At 32.6% G+C, this 15,327-nt stretch overlaps 1 protein-coding gene across 1 annotated transcript; it reads left to right on the top strand.

The window, feature by feature from the left end:
- Window positions 1-14,449: 14,449 nt before the first annotated feature.
- On the top strand, window positions 14,450-15,118 carry LOC139870669 (uncharacterized). The gene is made up of 2 exons (XM_071858450.1): window positions 14,450-14,714; window positions 14,940-15,118. The coding sequence occupies exons 1-2, from the start codon at window positions 14,450-14,452 to the stop codon at window positions 15,116-15,118; spliced, it is 444 nt and encodes a 147-aa protein (XP_071714551.1).
- Window positions 15,119-15,327: the final 209 nt, after the last annotated feature.

The following is a 15,327-nucleotide window of genomic DNA, read 5'->3' as shown; positions in this document are numbered from 1 at the left end:
ATGAAGTTAAACATTTTTGTTACAACAAAATCATTTAATGACCATTTTTCTAAAAATACTTATACTTTGAAAAACCAAGTTTTACCTTGTTAAATTAGCATATACATAAGTTATATTACAGGTCTTGAAGTATTTTAAAAGTTAAGTTAGAAGGATCTATTTAGTTTGCAAACAAGTTTGAAAACATTCAAACTATGTTCTTGTTGTTAAACTTTTGTACCACAAAATAAGATAGCTATATATATATGAATCGAAATAGGTTATGAACATAGTTACTACCTCAAGTTCCTTGGATAAGTTTGCTGTAAAAGAGGAGTAAGAAGCTAGAATCAAAAGGGTGATGGAAGTGGATGAAAGATTGGAAGTAAGTTGGTGTTCTTGGAAGGTTTTCTTGAAGTGTTTTTGTATGGTTTTCTTATGGTGTTTTAGTATGGTTTTTGAAGCTAGATCTTTATGGAACTTTGCTGGATTGTTATGGAGTTTAGAGAGTAAGAAAGAGTGTGTGTTTTTAGTTAAGAGATTGAAGTAAAAATGAATCAAAAATGATGATACATATATACTCCTAAAAATGTGATCTTTAAGGATAACATGACAAAATTCTAGTTTGTATTTTTGTAATTAGTCTTGCAATGATTCAAAAGTAATTACCTAGCTCTAAGGGCATGAATAATGGCTGGTTAGGTGGTGATTTTGATGTGTATTTACTATTAGTAAATACGTATAGGAGCTAGGTATGATACGAGTACAAATACTCTAGGTATACGTATAGAAATTTTGTGAAAAATGAAATGAGGATTCAAATATAGCTATCTTTTGTGAATACACTTATATGGTTTTATGTATTTAAGTTCTTTAAAAGTAATTAAATACATTACTTATACAATATATGTATAACATTATAAGTCTTAAGTATATATGTCAAATAACGTTACGTATTGTTATCGTTTTGAAAACTTAAGTTAGTAGTTTCAAAATACACATATAACTTGTTGTTATTAATACAAAATGAGATATTAAAACATTCATTAATCATGTTAAATATGTATATATACATATATATACACAAACGTATAATTATCATATATTGTATAGTTCGTGATATCATCGGTCAAACTAGACGGTCAAACGTTATGTAAAACTCTTTTCGGAAATATAAATCTCGACAATTTGGATTGCTTATCATGTTGGCAAGGTTTAATTTATGTAAATATTAATCTTATAAGTATAGTATGATCGAAAAAGTGCGGGTCGTTACATTACCTCCCCGTTAAATAAATTTCGTCCCGAAATTTTAAAATTGTACCTATTTTGCGTCATCGAGAAACAAGTGCGGATACTTTCGTTTCATCTGATCCTCGCGTTCCCAAGTAAACTCGGGACCTCTTCTAGCATTCCAACGAACCTTAACAATCGGTATATTACTCTGTTTGAGCTGTTTAACTTCACGGTCCATGATTTCGATTGGTTCTTCGACGAATTGTAGTTTCTCGTCGACATGAATTTCTTCAAGAGGAATGGTGAGGTCTTCCTTTGCAAGACACTTCTTAAGGTTTGAGACGTGAAAGGTATTATGTACTCCGGCGAGTTGTTGCGGTAACTCGAGTCGATAAGCTACCGGTCCAATGCGTTCGATGATCTTAAACGGGCCTACGTATCTTGGGTTCAGTTTACCCCTTTTGCCGAAACGTATTACACCTTTCCAAGGTGACACCTTTAGCATAACCATGTCCCCGACCTGAAACTCTAATGGTTTCCTTCGAACATCGGCGTAGCTCTTTTGGCGACTACGGGCTGTTTTCAATCTCTCCTTGATTTGTACTATCTTCTCGGTCGTTTCGTGTATGATCTCGGGACCAGTTAAATGTCGATCTCCTACTTCATTCCAACAGATAGGAGATCTACACTTCCTTCCGTACAATGCTTCGAATGGCGCAGCTCCAATGCTCGCATGATAACTATTATTATACGAGAATTCTGCTAACGGTAGATATTTATCCCATCCATTTCCAAAATCGATCACACATGCCCTGAGCATGTCTTCGAGAGTCTGAATCGTTCTCTCACTCTGTCCATCGGTTTGTGGATGATATGCGGTACTCATATCCAACCGAGTTCCTAGTGCCTCCTGTAGTGATTGCCAGAATTTTGAGGTAAATCTACTATCACGATCGGATATAATGGAAATAGGTATTCCATGCCTTGAAACAACTTCCTTTATATACAATCGTAATAGTTTCTCCATTCTATCCGTTTCCTTTATAGGCAAGAAATGTGCAGACTTGGTGAGACGATCAACAATTACCCAAATGGTGTCGTATCCCCAGGCAGTCTTTGGTAACTTCGTGATGAAATCCATGGTAATACCGTCCCATTTCCATTCTGGAATTTCTGGTTGTTGAAGTAACCCTGACGGCTTCTGGTGTTCTGCTTTAACCTTGGAACAAGTTAAACACTCCCCAACATATGTTGCAACGTCTGTTTTTAAATTAGGCCACCAATAATGCGTCTTAAGATCTTGGTACATCTTTCCAACTCCAGGATGTATCGAATATCTTGTCTTATGTGCCTCGTTCAATATCAACTTCCTTAATCCACCCAACTTCGGTACCCAAATACGATTTGCAAAATATCGAATTCCATCTTCCCGCATAACGAGTTGCTTCTCATACTTCTTCATTATTTCATTTCCTATATTTTCTTTAGTAAGTGCTTCTCGTTGAACTTCTTTGATTTGTGAGTTGAGATTCATGCGAATTTTTATGTTCATCGCTCGTACTCGAATTGGTTCTCGTTCCTTTCTGCTTAAAGCATCGGCCACCACGTTCGCCTTTCCGGGATGATAACGAATTTCACAATCATAGTCGTTTATTAACTCGACCCACCTACGTTGCCTCATGTTTAATTGTTTCTGATCAAAAATATGTTGAAGGCTTTTATGATCAGTAAACACAGTGAATTTAACCCCATACAAGTAATGTCTCCACATCTTCAATGCAAACACGACTGCTCCCAGTTCTAGATCATGCGTCGTATAATTCCGCTCGTGAATCTTCAATTGTCGGGATGCAAATGCAATTACTTTCTTTCGTTGCATAAGAACACAACCAAAACCTTGTCGCGAAGCGTCACAATATATTTCAAAATCATCGTTCCCTTCAGGTAACGATAAAATAGGCGCCGTAGTTAACTTCTTCTTCAATAATTGAAATGCGTTCTCCTGCTCCGAAGTCCATTCGTATTTCTTCCCTTTTTGCGTTAATGCTGTCAACGGCTTAGCTATTCGGGAAAAATCTTGAATAAACCTTCTATAATAACCGGCTAAACCCAAAAATTGGCGTATCTGTGTTGGTGTCTTAGGAGTCTCCCATTTTTCAATAGCTTCAGTTTTTGCTGGATCAACCTGAATTCCTTCGCTATTAACAACATGGCCAAGAAATTGCACTTCTTTCAACCAAAAAGCACATTTAGAAAATTTAGCATATAGCTGTTCTTTTCTTAACAACTCCAATATCAACCTTAAATGCTCTTCATGCTCTTGCTCACTCTTGGAATAGATAAGAATATCATCAATGAAAACGATAACAAACTTATCTAAATACGGACTACAAACTCGATTCATGAGGTCCATGAATACAGCTGGCGCATTCGTCAATCCAAACGGCATAACCAAAAATTCGTAATGACCATAACGTGTCCGAAAAGCAGTTTTCGGAATGTCCTCTTCTTTGACGCGTAGTTGATGATAGCCCGATCTTAAGTCGATTTTTGAATAAACACATGATCCTTGCAATTGATCAAATAAGTCATCAATTCTCGGTAGTGGATACCGATTCTTGATAGTTAACTTATTTAATTCACGATAATCTATACACATTCGGAAAGATCCGTCTTTCTTCTTGACAAACAAAATTGGAGCTCCCCACGGTGAAGTACTCGGTCGTATGAATCCACGGTCCAGTAATTCTTTTAACTGACTTTGAAGTTCTTTTAACTCGGACGGTGCAAGTCTATATGGAGCACGAGCCACTGGTGCAGCTCCTGGTACTAAATCTATTTGAAATTCTACCGATCTAAATGGAGGTAATCCCGGCAATTCTTCCGGAAAAACTTCGGGAAAATCTCTTGCCACAGGCACGTCATTGATGCACTTCTCTTCCTTTTCGACTTTATTAACATGTGCTAAAATAGCGTAACATCCCTTTTCTAAACACTTCTTGGCTTTCAAACAGCTAATGAGTTTTAGCTTTGAATTATCCTTCTCTCCATAAATCATCACTGGCATTTTATCCTTACCAGGAATACGAATTGCCTTCTTGGCACAAACAACTTCCGCTCCTATTTTGGACATCCAGTCCATGCCGACTATTACATCAAAACCTCCTAATTCTACGGGTATTAAGTCGATTTTAAACGTTTCTCCAGCTAGATTTATTTCACAATCACGACAAATTTTATCGGCTTTAATTAGCTTACCATTAGCTAACTCAATCAAGTACTTAGCATCTAGAGGTAATGATGAACAATTCAATTTAGTGTAAAAATTTCTACACACATAACTTCTATCGGCGCCAGTATCAAATAAAATAGATGCTGATAAGTTATTAATGGTAAACGTACCCGTAACAAGCTCCGGGTCTTCTCGTGCCTCTCTAGCATTAATAACAAACGCTCTTCCACGTGCAGGTCCGCCATTCTGATTCGGGCACTGGCTCTTATAATGACCTTGTTTTCCACACCCAAAACAAGTAATGTTAGCCAAAGCAGTTCTATTTGCGTTGGTGGCAGGAGTCTTGTTACCATTTGCATTTGTAACGAGAGCCTTACAATCTTCAGCAAGATGTCCCTGTCTATTGCATTTAGTGCACAACACACTACAGTAACCAAAATGATGTTTGTGACAACGGTTGCATAAAGGACTTTGTCCTTTGTAACCAAAGCCTGAACCGCTACCCGCACCTTTCGTGGTTTCTTGTTTCTTATAAGGTTGTTGTTGGTTACCTTGATCATAACCTCCATTCCACTTTTTCTTGTTCCCCAATACCTTCACCTCAGTATTGAATGCTTTCTTGTCCAAAATGACCTGATCCATTAGCTCGTTTGCCATGGTTATAGCTTCATGAATTGTCTTAGGTTTCGATGCTGTAACGTTTGCCTTGACCTTTTTGGGCAAACCAGCTTTGTACATTTCAATCTTCCGTTCTTCGGTTGGAACCAATTCAGGGCATAGCAAAACTAATTCCATGAATTGCTGGTTGTAGTTGGTGATTTCAGTACCAACCACCTTCAAACTTCGTAACTCATCTTCTAACTTAATAACCTCATTCCTTGGACAATACTCGGTGATTATCATTGCTTTGAATTCTTCCCATGGAGTATCATAAGCTACATCTCCTCCTACCGCCTTCACATAATTCTTCCACCATGTGAGTGCACTATCTTGTAAAGTGCACGATGCAAACTTGGTCATGTCTTTTTCATCACAACCGCTGATTTTGAACACCGTCTCCATCTTTTCTATCCATCGGGTTAAACCGATAGGTCCTTCCGTTCCACTGAATGATGATGGCTTGCAAGCTTGGAACGTCTTGTAGGAGCATCCTACACGAGGATTTGGATTAACTGCAGCAGCTCTTGCAGCCTCAACCCATAACATTCTGTCGTTCACTCGCTGGTTGATGAGTTCCTCGAGTTCTTGTTCCGTCATTCGATTCAATCGCGCCATTTCCTAATGAAAGAAAATAATTATTCACATGGATTATTATAGATGTAGTGTGTATTTATAGTACATTATAGCTTATTAATAATATGAACTAGGTATTATTATAAAAGCCTTTTCTTCTTATTAGCGTTTTATAATTATATCTTGGGTAGTACCTACCCGTTAATGTTCATACTTAATAGCTTAGTACAGAATCAATTACTACAATCTAAATAATACTTAACCATGGAAAATTATTGCATTTCATACTTCAATATTTTACATATGCTTATCTTACATCGAACATTAAGCAAACCACACTATTAATATTATACAAAACATTATTCGGTTCCATGGTTTGACACAGCAGCGCATCGTTTGATCTATTTTCTAGGACGTTTAGACACAAAGATTTGCTTAACGCTTATCCTAACTGTCTGCCTATATTTTGGCTGTGGGACTGAAGAACTGGATGCCGGGACAGAACGAATAGGAATAGCGGGGATAGGGGTGGTAGTGTTGAGTGGAATTGGTGCCACATCATTCTCATTAAACTCGGGATTTGGATTTTCTAATTCATTAGCCTTTCGTTTCTTTCCTAGTTCGAACTCGTCTTTTGTAATTTCCTGTATTTCTTCCTCGGGTTCACTTTCCTCCTCGGGTTCACTTTCCTCCTCGGGTTCACTTTCCGGGTTCTCTATAGTTGGTTCATCCGGAATTTGTGAGTCTTCCCCAAGGATATCATTTTCGTCATCGGACAGGTTAATGACTGGAACGCCATCTGAAGATTCTGATTCGGAGTCGTTGATTGTGATAACAATTTTTGAGCTCGACATCTATCACACAACAACTAACCCATTAGTACTTATATAATATTTACATATAAATTTTAACCAACAGTGATAAGCAATGGTTTTTTTTTTTTTTAAATCAGACCCGGTCAAAGTCCAGACTTACTAATGTATCCTAACGACTTCTCGGTTAGACACACTAATGCAGACCTGGTTCGCTAAGACCACCGCTCTGATACCACATGTCATAACCCGTCCTTAACCATAAGAACGTGTTAGATAACGTATGATTTCATTGCGAGGTATTGACCTCTATATGCGACATTTTTAAAAAGGAAAACTGCATATATTATACATTACAAACCAAACCATTATTTTTGTTACAAGCTTTAGACAATAAAAAGATGATTATCGTTTAACGATAATCTTCGACTTACAAACTTTACAAATGATAATAACAACACGATTTCTAGCATATTTTACAACACACGTCCTCGGATATGCAGTTTTATTTTTGACACAAATATGAGTACGCATGATCCTGCTTAGATTCAACATAATGCAGCGGAAGCTTTAATTATCACCTGAGAATAAACATGTTTAAAAACGTCAACATAAAGTTGGTGAGATATAGGTTTAGTGCGCAGCAATATATATATATAGACCACAAGATTTCGTATATAAACATTTCAATAAAAATATTCTAAGTGGTTGAGCACTTGGTAACCATACTTAAAATTTTCACGTCGCATATTCCCTTTAATATGAAATCTTACTACACCGTACCAAGTGTAGTCACAAAACGAAGTACTGTGCAACCGTTGAATACTGGTCGTCCAGTCCGGTTGGGGTTGTCAGGCCCGATAGATCTATCAACAGGATTCGCGTTTACAATACCGCTGTAAATATTAGTTACCAAGCTACAGGGAAGTATGCCAGTGGTACAACTCAACGTAGAACATATTTTTCAGTTACTTGTGTCCATATCGTAAAACATAAAATACATGTATTCTCATCCCGAAATATTTAGAGTTTAAAAGTGGGACTATATACTCACTCTTGTCTTGATGATATAAATAATTTGACTCGGTCTTCCGGTTGATATCACGAACCTATCCATATAATATATCAATATGTTTTCATTTTTAAACAAACGTTATAAATATATACTTGTTATACTTTTAATACTTTGAATAATTCCTTAGTCCGTAGTTAGCAGTCCGAGGTTAGCAATTCAATTTTAATGGTTCATTTTTAGATGTTTAATATACCCGCAATGAATAAATATAACCCCCAACGAAATAAATAAAACTCCCGTAAAACCCCATCATAAATGTATTGGTCGAGATTAATCTTGACCCATGGTACCGGTGTTGTCAAATGACGTGTTGCGTACATAAAGTACCGGTGTTGTCAAATGACGTGTTGCGTACAAACATGGGATCTTATGATTAATCTTCTCGTATTGTTTACGGGTGATCCTGAACCATATAAAATTGAATTATAAGTACATATATATAAAATATCATGTTATCTTAGAAATATGTGATTTATATCTTTTTTTTTCCAATTGATCCCGTAGTTGAAATGATCTAGGATAACCAATTTTGTTTCGGTCATAGTTTCTTCGTTACAAGTCCGTTTTCGTTGATTCAAATTGCCATCTTCTTGGATCGAGTTCTTCTTTAAGACTATGAACTGTAAATACCTTGGTTTGTATTCAAAATCATACGGCATAAGTGAAACATTAGTGAAACATATGAAGTTAAACATTTTTGTTACAACAAAATCATTTAATGACCATTTTTCTAAAAATACTTATACTTTGAAAAACCAAGTTTTACCTTGTTAAATTAGCATATACATAAGTTATATTACAGGTCTTGAAGTATTTTAAAAGTTAAGTTAGAAGGATCTATTTAGTTTGCAAACAAGTTTGAAAACATTCAAACTATGTTCTTGTTGTTAAACTTTTGTACCACAAAATAAGATAGCTATATATATATGAATCGAAATAGGTTATGAACATAGTTACTACCTCAAGTTCCTTGGATAAGTTTGCTGTAAAAGAGGAGTAAGAAGCTAGAATCAAAAGGGTGATGGAAGTGGATGAAAGATTGGAAGTAAGTTGGTGTTCTTGGAAGGTTTTCTTGAAGTGTTTTTGTATGGTTTTCTTATGGTGTTTTAGTATGGTTTTTGAAGCTAGATCTTTATGGAACTTTGCTGGATTGTTATGGAGTTTAGAGAGTAAGAAAGAGTGTGTGTTTTTAGTTAAGAGATTGAAGTAAAAATGAATCAAAAATGATGATACATATATACTCCTAAAAATGTGATCTTTAAGGATAACATGACAAAATTCTAGTTTGTATTTTTGTAATTAGTCTTGCAATGATTCAAAAGTAATTACCTAGCTCTAAGGGCATGAATAATGGCTGGTTAGGTGGTGATTTTGATGTGTATTTACTATTAGTAAATACGTATAGGAGCTAGGTATGATACGAGTACAAATACTCTAGGTATACGTATAGAAATTTTGTGAAAAATGAAATGAGGATTCAAATATAGCTATCTTTTGTGAATACACTTATATGGTTTTATGTATTTAAGTTCTTTAAAAGTAATTAAATACATTACTTATACAATATATGTATAACATTATAAGTCTTAAGTATATATGTCAAATAACGTTACGTATTGTTATCGTTTTGAAAACTTAAGTTAGTAGTTTCAAAATACACATATAACTTGTTGTTATTAATACAAAATGAGATATTAAAACATTCATTAATCATGTTAAATATGTATATATACATATATATACACAAACGTATAATTATCATATATTGTATAGTTCGTGATATCATCGGTCAAACTAGACGGTCAAACGTTATGTAAAACTCTTTTCGGAAATATAAATCTCGACAATTTGGATTGCTTATCATGTTGGCAAGGTTTAATTTATGTAAATATTAATCTTATAAGTATAGTATGATCGAAAAAGTGCGGGTCGTTACACAAGATAACACGCGTAACCCGCGAATTAAAAATCATTCATATGGTGAACGCTTGATAACCGAACTAACAGGATGCATATAGAATATCCTCATCATTCCGGGACTCTCATCGGACATGATAATCGAAGTACTAAAGCATTCGAAACCCGAATGGGACTTGTCGAGGTCTATAGATCTATCTTTAGGATTCGTGTCAATTGGTGGCAATTATAATAAACACCAATTCTTAGGCTACCAAGCTAAAAAGGGGCATATTCGATTTAATAATCCAACCATAGAATGTAGTTTCGATCACTTGTGTCTATTTCGTAAAACATTTATAAAAGCAGCGCATGTATTCTAAGTCCCAAAAATATATATTGCAAAAGCATTTAAAAAGGGAGCAAATGAAACTCACGATACTGTATTTTGTAGTAAAAATACATATGACGACATTGAACAAGTGTAGGGTTGGCATCGGATTCACGAACCTATGTTATTCATATATATATTAAAACATATAATCGAAATCGAACAAATTTGTATATTAATATACTTCTTATATTAGTAATAATAATAATAATAATATTATTATTAGTAATAATTCTTATTAATATCTTAAGAACTTAACAGTTTTATATCTATACTTACATATGTATAGATACTGTGTTTACAATATGCACGATCATTGTTATATTCTAATCAATGTAAATCTTATATTTATTTAAATACTTATCTTATTCAAGATCATAAGATTTTCCATAATTTCCAATTTTAGTTCATAAATGTATAATAATTAATAATAATAATAATAATAATAATCATAATTGTACTATAATAATAATAATAATAATAAATAATAATTAATACATATATTAGTGACAAAATTATATTTTTAATGATAATAACAATATTAGTAGTAACAAAAATGATAATAATATTAATTACACTAGTAATCTTATTACTTATTTTACTAAATAACAACAATCATAAATCATAAATAATAATAATAATAATACCAATAAAAATGATAATAATAATAATAATAAAATACTAATAATATTAATAATACTACAAATAAAAATGATAAAAATAATAATAATAATAATAATAAAAATGATTACTACGTTAAAGGCTCAAAAAGATAACAAATCGCCCAACCGGGACTCGAACCCCCGACCTCTCGTTAAACCGAAACATGCCTAACCAATGATCTGTGTATTGCTTTTCTATTTTAATACCCAAATTATATGTATATAACCCGTAATACAATGGTTTCCCTTTTTCTTCTTCTTTCTTAAATCCATCGATCGACCAGAGATAATTCATAATCAAAACAACAGCTATAAATTTGGTTTAAAATACGAAATTGAAATAGAAACATTTTAGTTGGGTTGATGTTATTTGTCAGAGAGTAAAATTTAAACAGCAGCAGCAGTAAAAGCTCGATAATACAAAACGATGAACTCAAAGTTTGATTTTGAATTTTTGACTGTTTTAAGCTATGATTCCTCTATGAAATATGTAGTAAATCGTCCATAGAAACTTCTGGGATCATCAATTGATCCAGAAACAACATCTGAATTACGAATTCGAATTTTAAAGAAATCAGTTGACTTTTTAACTTTTACCTTTGACTTCGAAATTCAAGCTCAATCGAAGGAATTAATGTTTGAAAACTTACAGATAGATTAAACTAAAGATTACTAACAGAACCTCATTTATAGATTTTGAAATAAAAATCGAAATCGAATTTTGGTTGAAAATGTGAAGAACATAGGTATTCGAGCTGTTTAATAAAAAAGAAAAATTAAATAAATGAAATCAATTACCAGTGGTTGTGATTTGTTACAGATAGTGAAAGGAAATTTTGATGACTGAATTATAACACAAGTTGGTCGATTATATAGTGAATATGGTGTAATTGTTCTCAATCAGACAAAGATCACAGAAAAAAATAAAAAAAATAAAAAGAAAATAGAAAAGGTGAATATGACTGCTTACTGAATTTGATCGTACTGTACATAATTTGTACTGTTATTCAATCACCTATAGTTGTATAAAAAGATTTGAAATTGACCCCGATATATATATATCAGTATTTATATTTTGTACGTAATTGTTGTTATTGAATAAATATAAATAATAATGTTAATAATAATAATAATAATAATTTTATTATTAATTATAATAATAATACTAATAATCATAATAATATTATTAATGATAAAATGAATTGTGTTATTTTCTAATAACTATAATAATAATGATAATAATAATAATTTATAATAATGATAATGGTAATAATAATATCTAATAATAATACTAATATTAATCTTAATAACTAAAATAAGAATTTTACTACTAGTTATAAATATAACGATATTAACAATGAAAGTATTAATATTGGTAAAGATAACAACTTAAATGTACTAATTTCATATTATAATTTTGATAATATTAATAATTCTGAGACTAATATTTATAGAACGTACTAATAATATAACAATTATGATTAAACTTATAATTACATTTAATAGATTAATATTACAATTTATTATCTATGTAATATTTAAAAATTATATTATGATAACATCTATTGAATGTTTACTATTTATATATTACAATATAATAATAATTATTAATAGAAATCATATATATATATATATATATTTATATATACATATATATAGATTCATAATATTATCATATATCTAATTATATATAATTATAGTAACTTAATTATTCTATTTATTATTTTACATTTTTGATTCCTATTGATTAAAGTATACATTATTAATTCAAAATAGTATATATTTATACACTTATTTTTATATTTATATATATATATATATATATATATATATATATATATATATATATATATATATATATATATATATATATATATATATATATTTGTATATATATATATTTATTTACACACAATTTGTTCGTGAATCGTTGAGCACAGTCAAAGGGAAATTGATTACGTAAATATAGTTCCAAAATTTTTGAGACTCACCATTACAGACTTTGCTTATCGTGTCGAAATCCTATAAAGATTAAGTTTAAATTTGGTCAGAAATTTCCGGGTTGTCACAATATGTATTACAAATCAATCTCAATATTGGACTTTTGTGGAGTGTGATATAATTTATCAGCCATCCACTTTTGACTTTAGTATCATAACAGTTTTTTTTTAAGGACAAATATTATTACTCTAAAACTCCCTAGCAAATAGCAAATATTTTTACATACTAATAAGTGTGAACATTTTTTCCTTACAATTTTATGTGTGAAATTATAATTATATTCAACACTTATACACGTGACAAACTTACACACATTTATAAGTGTGATCAATTTAATAAGAAGTTCACACTTTTTATAAATGTGTAAAAATACGTGTGACAATGTTAATTTATTGTAGTGGCGCTAAGAGAGGGATTAGAACACACGTCTTTCAGTGTTTTGTCGATGACTGGACGCTGAATGGACTGATAATGAATGGACTGACACTGAAAAACTAACATTAGAGAGACAGCGGGGAAGTCGTTCTGTGTAGGTTTTTAGTGTCTTGAAGAGAGAAAATCGTAATTTTCTTTTATTTAATTTGTATTTAATCGTTAAATAAATTATTTATAATTATTATTTAATATGTTTTCAATTATTTATATAACTTGTTCCATTATTAATGTATTTTTCATTTCTTTTTTAATTAATTAATGTATTTCTCTTCACTTTTTTCTCCTAGATCCACCTTTCTCCTTCATTCTTCCATTTTTTTTCTCTCAAATAATTCTTCTCCTTCATTTCTCAAATTCATAAATTGGGACCCACTTAAAGGTTGGATACATCGTCGCCTGCATGACCATTCATGACGCTAGCCGAGTGTGGAGTGACCGTCAGTCAAAACCACCGGTACGCTGGAAGTGAAGGCCGATAACTGATGCTCTTACAAGTACTTTAGAAGCCATAAGTTTCGGTTGAAACAAAATGACTTCTATTTCTAACCAAATTAAATGCATACAATTTAACACAATAAAGAAATACATTTTCTAAGAGAACGATCATTAAAATTATGCAGTTTCTGAAACGTCAAATCATCCAAAGAAGAATCACGATAATCGTTAAGCGTCATATAATGTTAATCATACATCGTACATAAACGCTTTTTGTTGGTAAAATAATAGGACCTACATTATACATTAGGTTTGTTAAATTAGAAAAGATTATTAAAAAGCATATCACATGGAAATTTGAATTTCAGACAAGATTTAAAACCCATAGAAAATTGATTCTACAATTTTCATGGGGTCTCAATTTTATTTTTACTATTTTATAAAAAAAATTTCCTACTTATTGGCCGGAGGTCCACTCAGAAGCAATCTCTTTATCCGTCGAATAAATACAGGGATGACTTTCGTGTTTTCACTCTGAGTGGAGAAATGACTTGTTTTTATTCTCGGACAAGGGAATGATTGTTTACATCTCACCTCCCCATACACCACTCATTGTGGTATTGAGTTTTGTTGTTGATGATGTCGTCATATCACATGTACATTCTTTTTCTCACTTATCTCTTTCTGTTTGTATTCTTCTTTTCCGTAGTCTTGAGAGTACCAGGAGTGGTGTCCGTCGGGTACCCCGTCCCCCACCCCGTCGCACGTCACCCCACTCCCCAACCATTTTGCGAGTTCGCGTCCCGACCTGGTCAGTCGCCTATGTGACGAGCTTGGTTCGGTTTATTAAAAAAAAAAATTAAACATGCCAACGTCTCTTTTGCTACCGTTGGGATTTTTATTTTTTTTCTTTTTCAAATCTATATATATACAACACATATACAAACACAAACACAAACACAAACACAAACACATATCATTTTACATCCATTTTACTCAACATATACTCACACAATCAAATCCAAATTCTATCATCAAAATAAAAAAATATTTCTTTTGAAAATGAGTAGTTCCGACGAAGAAAGTTTGGTTAACACAATGAAAAGTATATTTGCTTATCGAAATAACGTGGTAATACGTAGAGAGGTCGAGGAACAAAATGAGGCTCAAAGCTCAAGACGAAAACGTCGCTACATTCGTCGTGATCGTGTAGAAGCGCACAATCGTTTGATGAACGATTATTTTGTTCAAGATCCGAAGTATCCCCCTGAATATTTCAAACGACGTTATCGAATGTCACAAAGTCTTCTTGAAAAAATAATTCAAGGTATACTTTCTTACTCTACTCGTCCCGATGCACCAAAGTGGTTTACTTATTTTCATTAACGTCCCGATGTACGTGGTGTTCTCGGAGTATCTACTATTTTAAAAGTCACTACTGCCATTCGTCAACTAGCATACGGGGATTCACCGGATCTATTTGACGAATATTTACAAATTTCAGAGAGAACATCACGTGAGTCTTTGAAAAATTTTACAAGATGTATTATAGACTTGTATGGTAATGTATACATGAGAGAACCGACCGAGGACGATATACGTCGGTTGTATCAGAAACATGAAGAACTTCACGGCTTTCCTGGAATGCTTGGAAGCATTGATTGTATGCATTGGGCTTGGGGAAAATGTCCAAATGAATGGAAAGGGAATTTCACCCGAGGCTATCACTGATCAATCCATAATTAATGAGTTACTTAATTATGGATTAAGTGCAATGACATTAAGATGGAGGATCGGATGTTTGATGATTATTTTGGGCCCTGATGATCGTCTTTCACTTTTCAATCAAGTGATCAACCACCACGACCCGGTCTTGATTGTTAATTAGCATGATTCACCTTAACTCGATGTAGAAATTCCTTGGGCAAAGTCACAACTGA

The sequence above is a fragment of the Rutidosis leptorrhynchoides genome, chromosome 10 (genome assembly GCF_046630445.1).
Source record: "Rutidosis leptorrhynchoides isolate AG116_Rl617_1_P2 chromosome 10, CSIRO_AGI_Rlap_v1, whole genome shotgun sequence".
In the NCBI taxonomy this organism is placed as follows: Eukaryota; Viridiplantae; Streptophyta; class Magnoliopsida; order Asterales; family Asteraceae; genus Rutidosis; species Rutidosis leptorrhynchoides.
The sequence above is the reverse complement of the archived record's forward strand: the minus strand, read 5'-3'. Positions and strand labels throughout refer to the sequence as shown.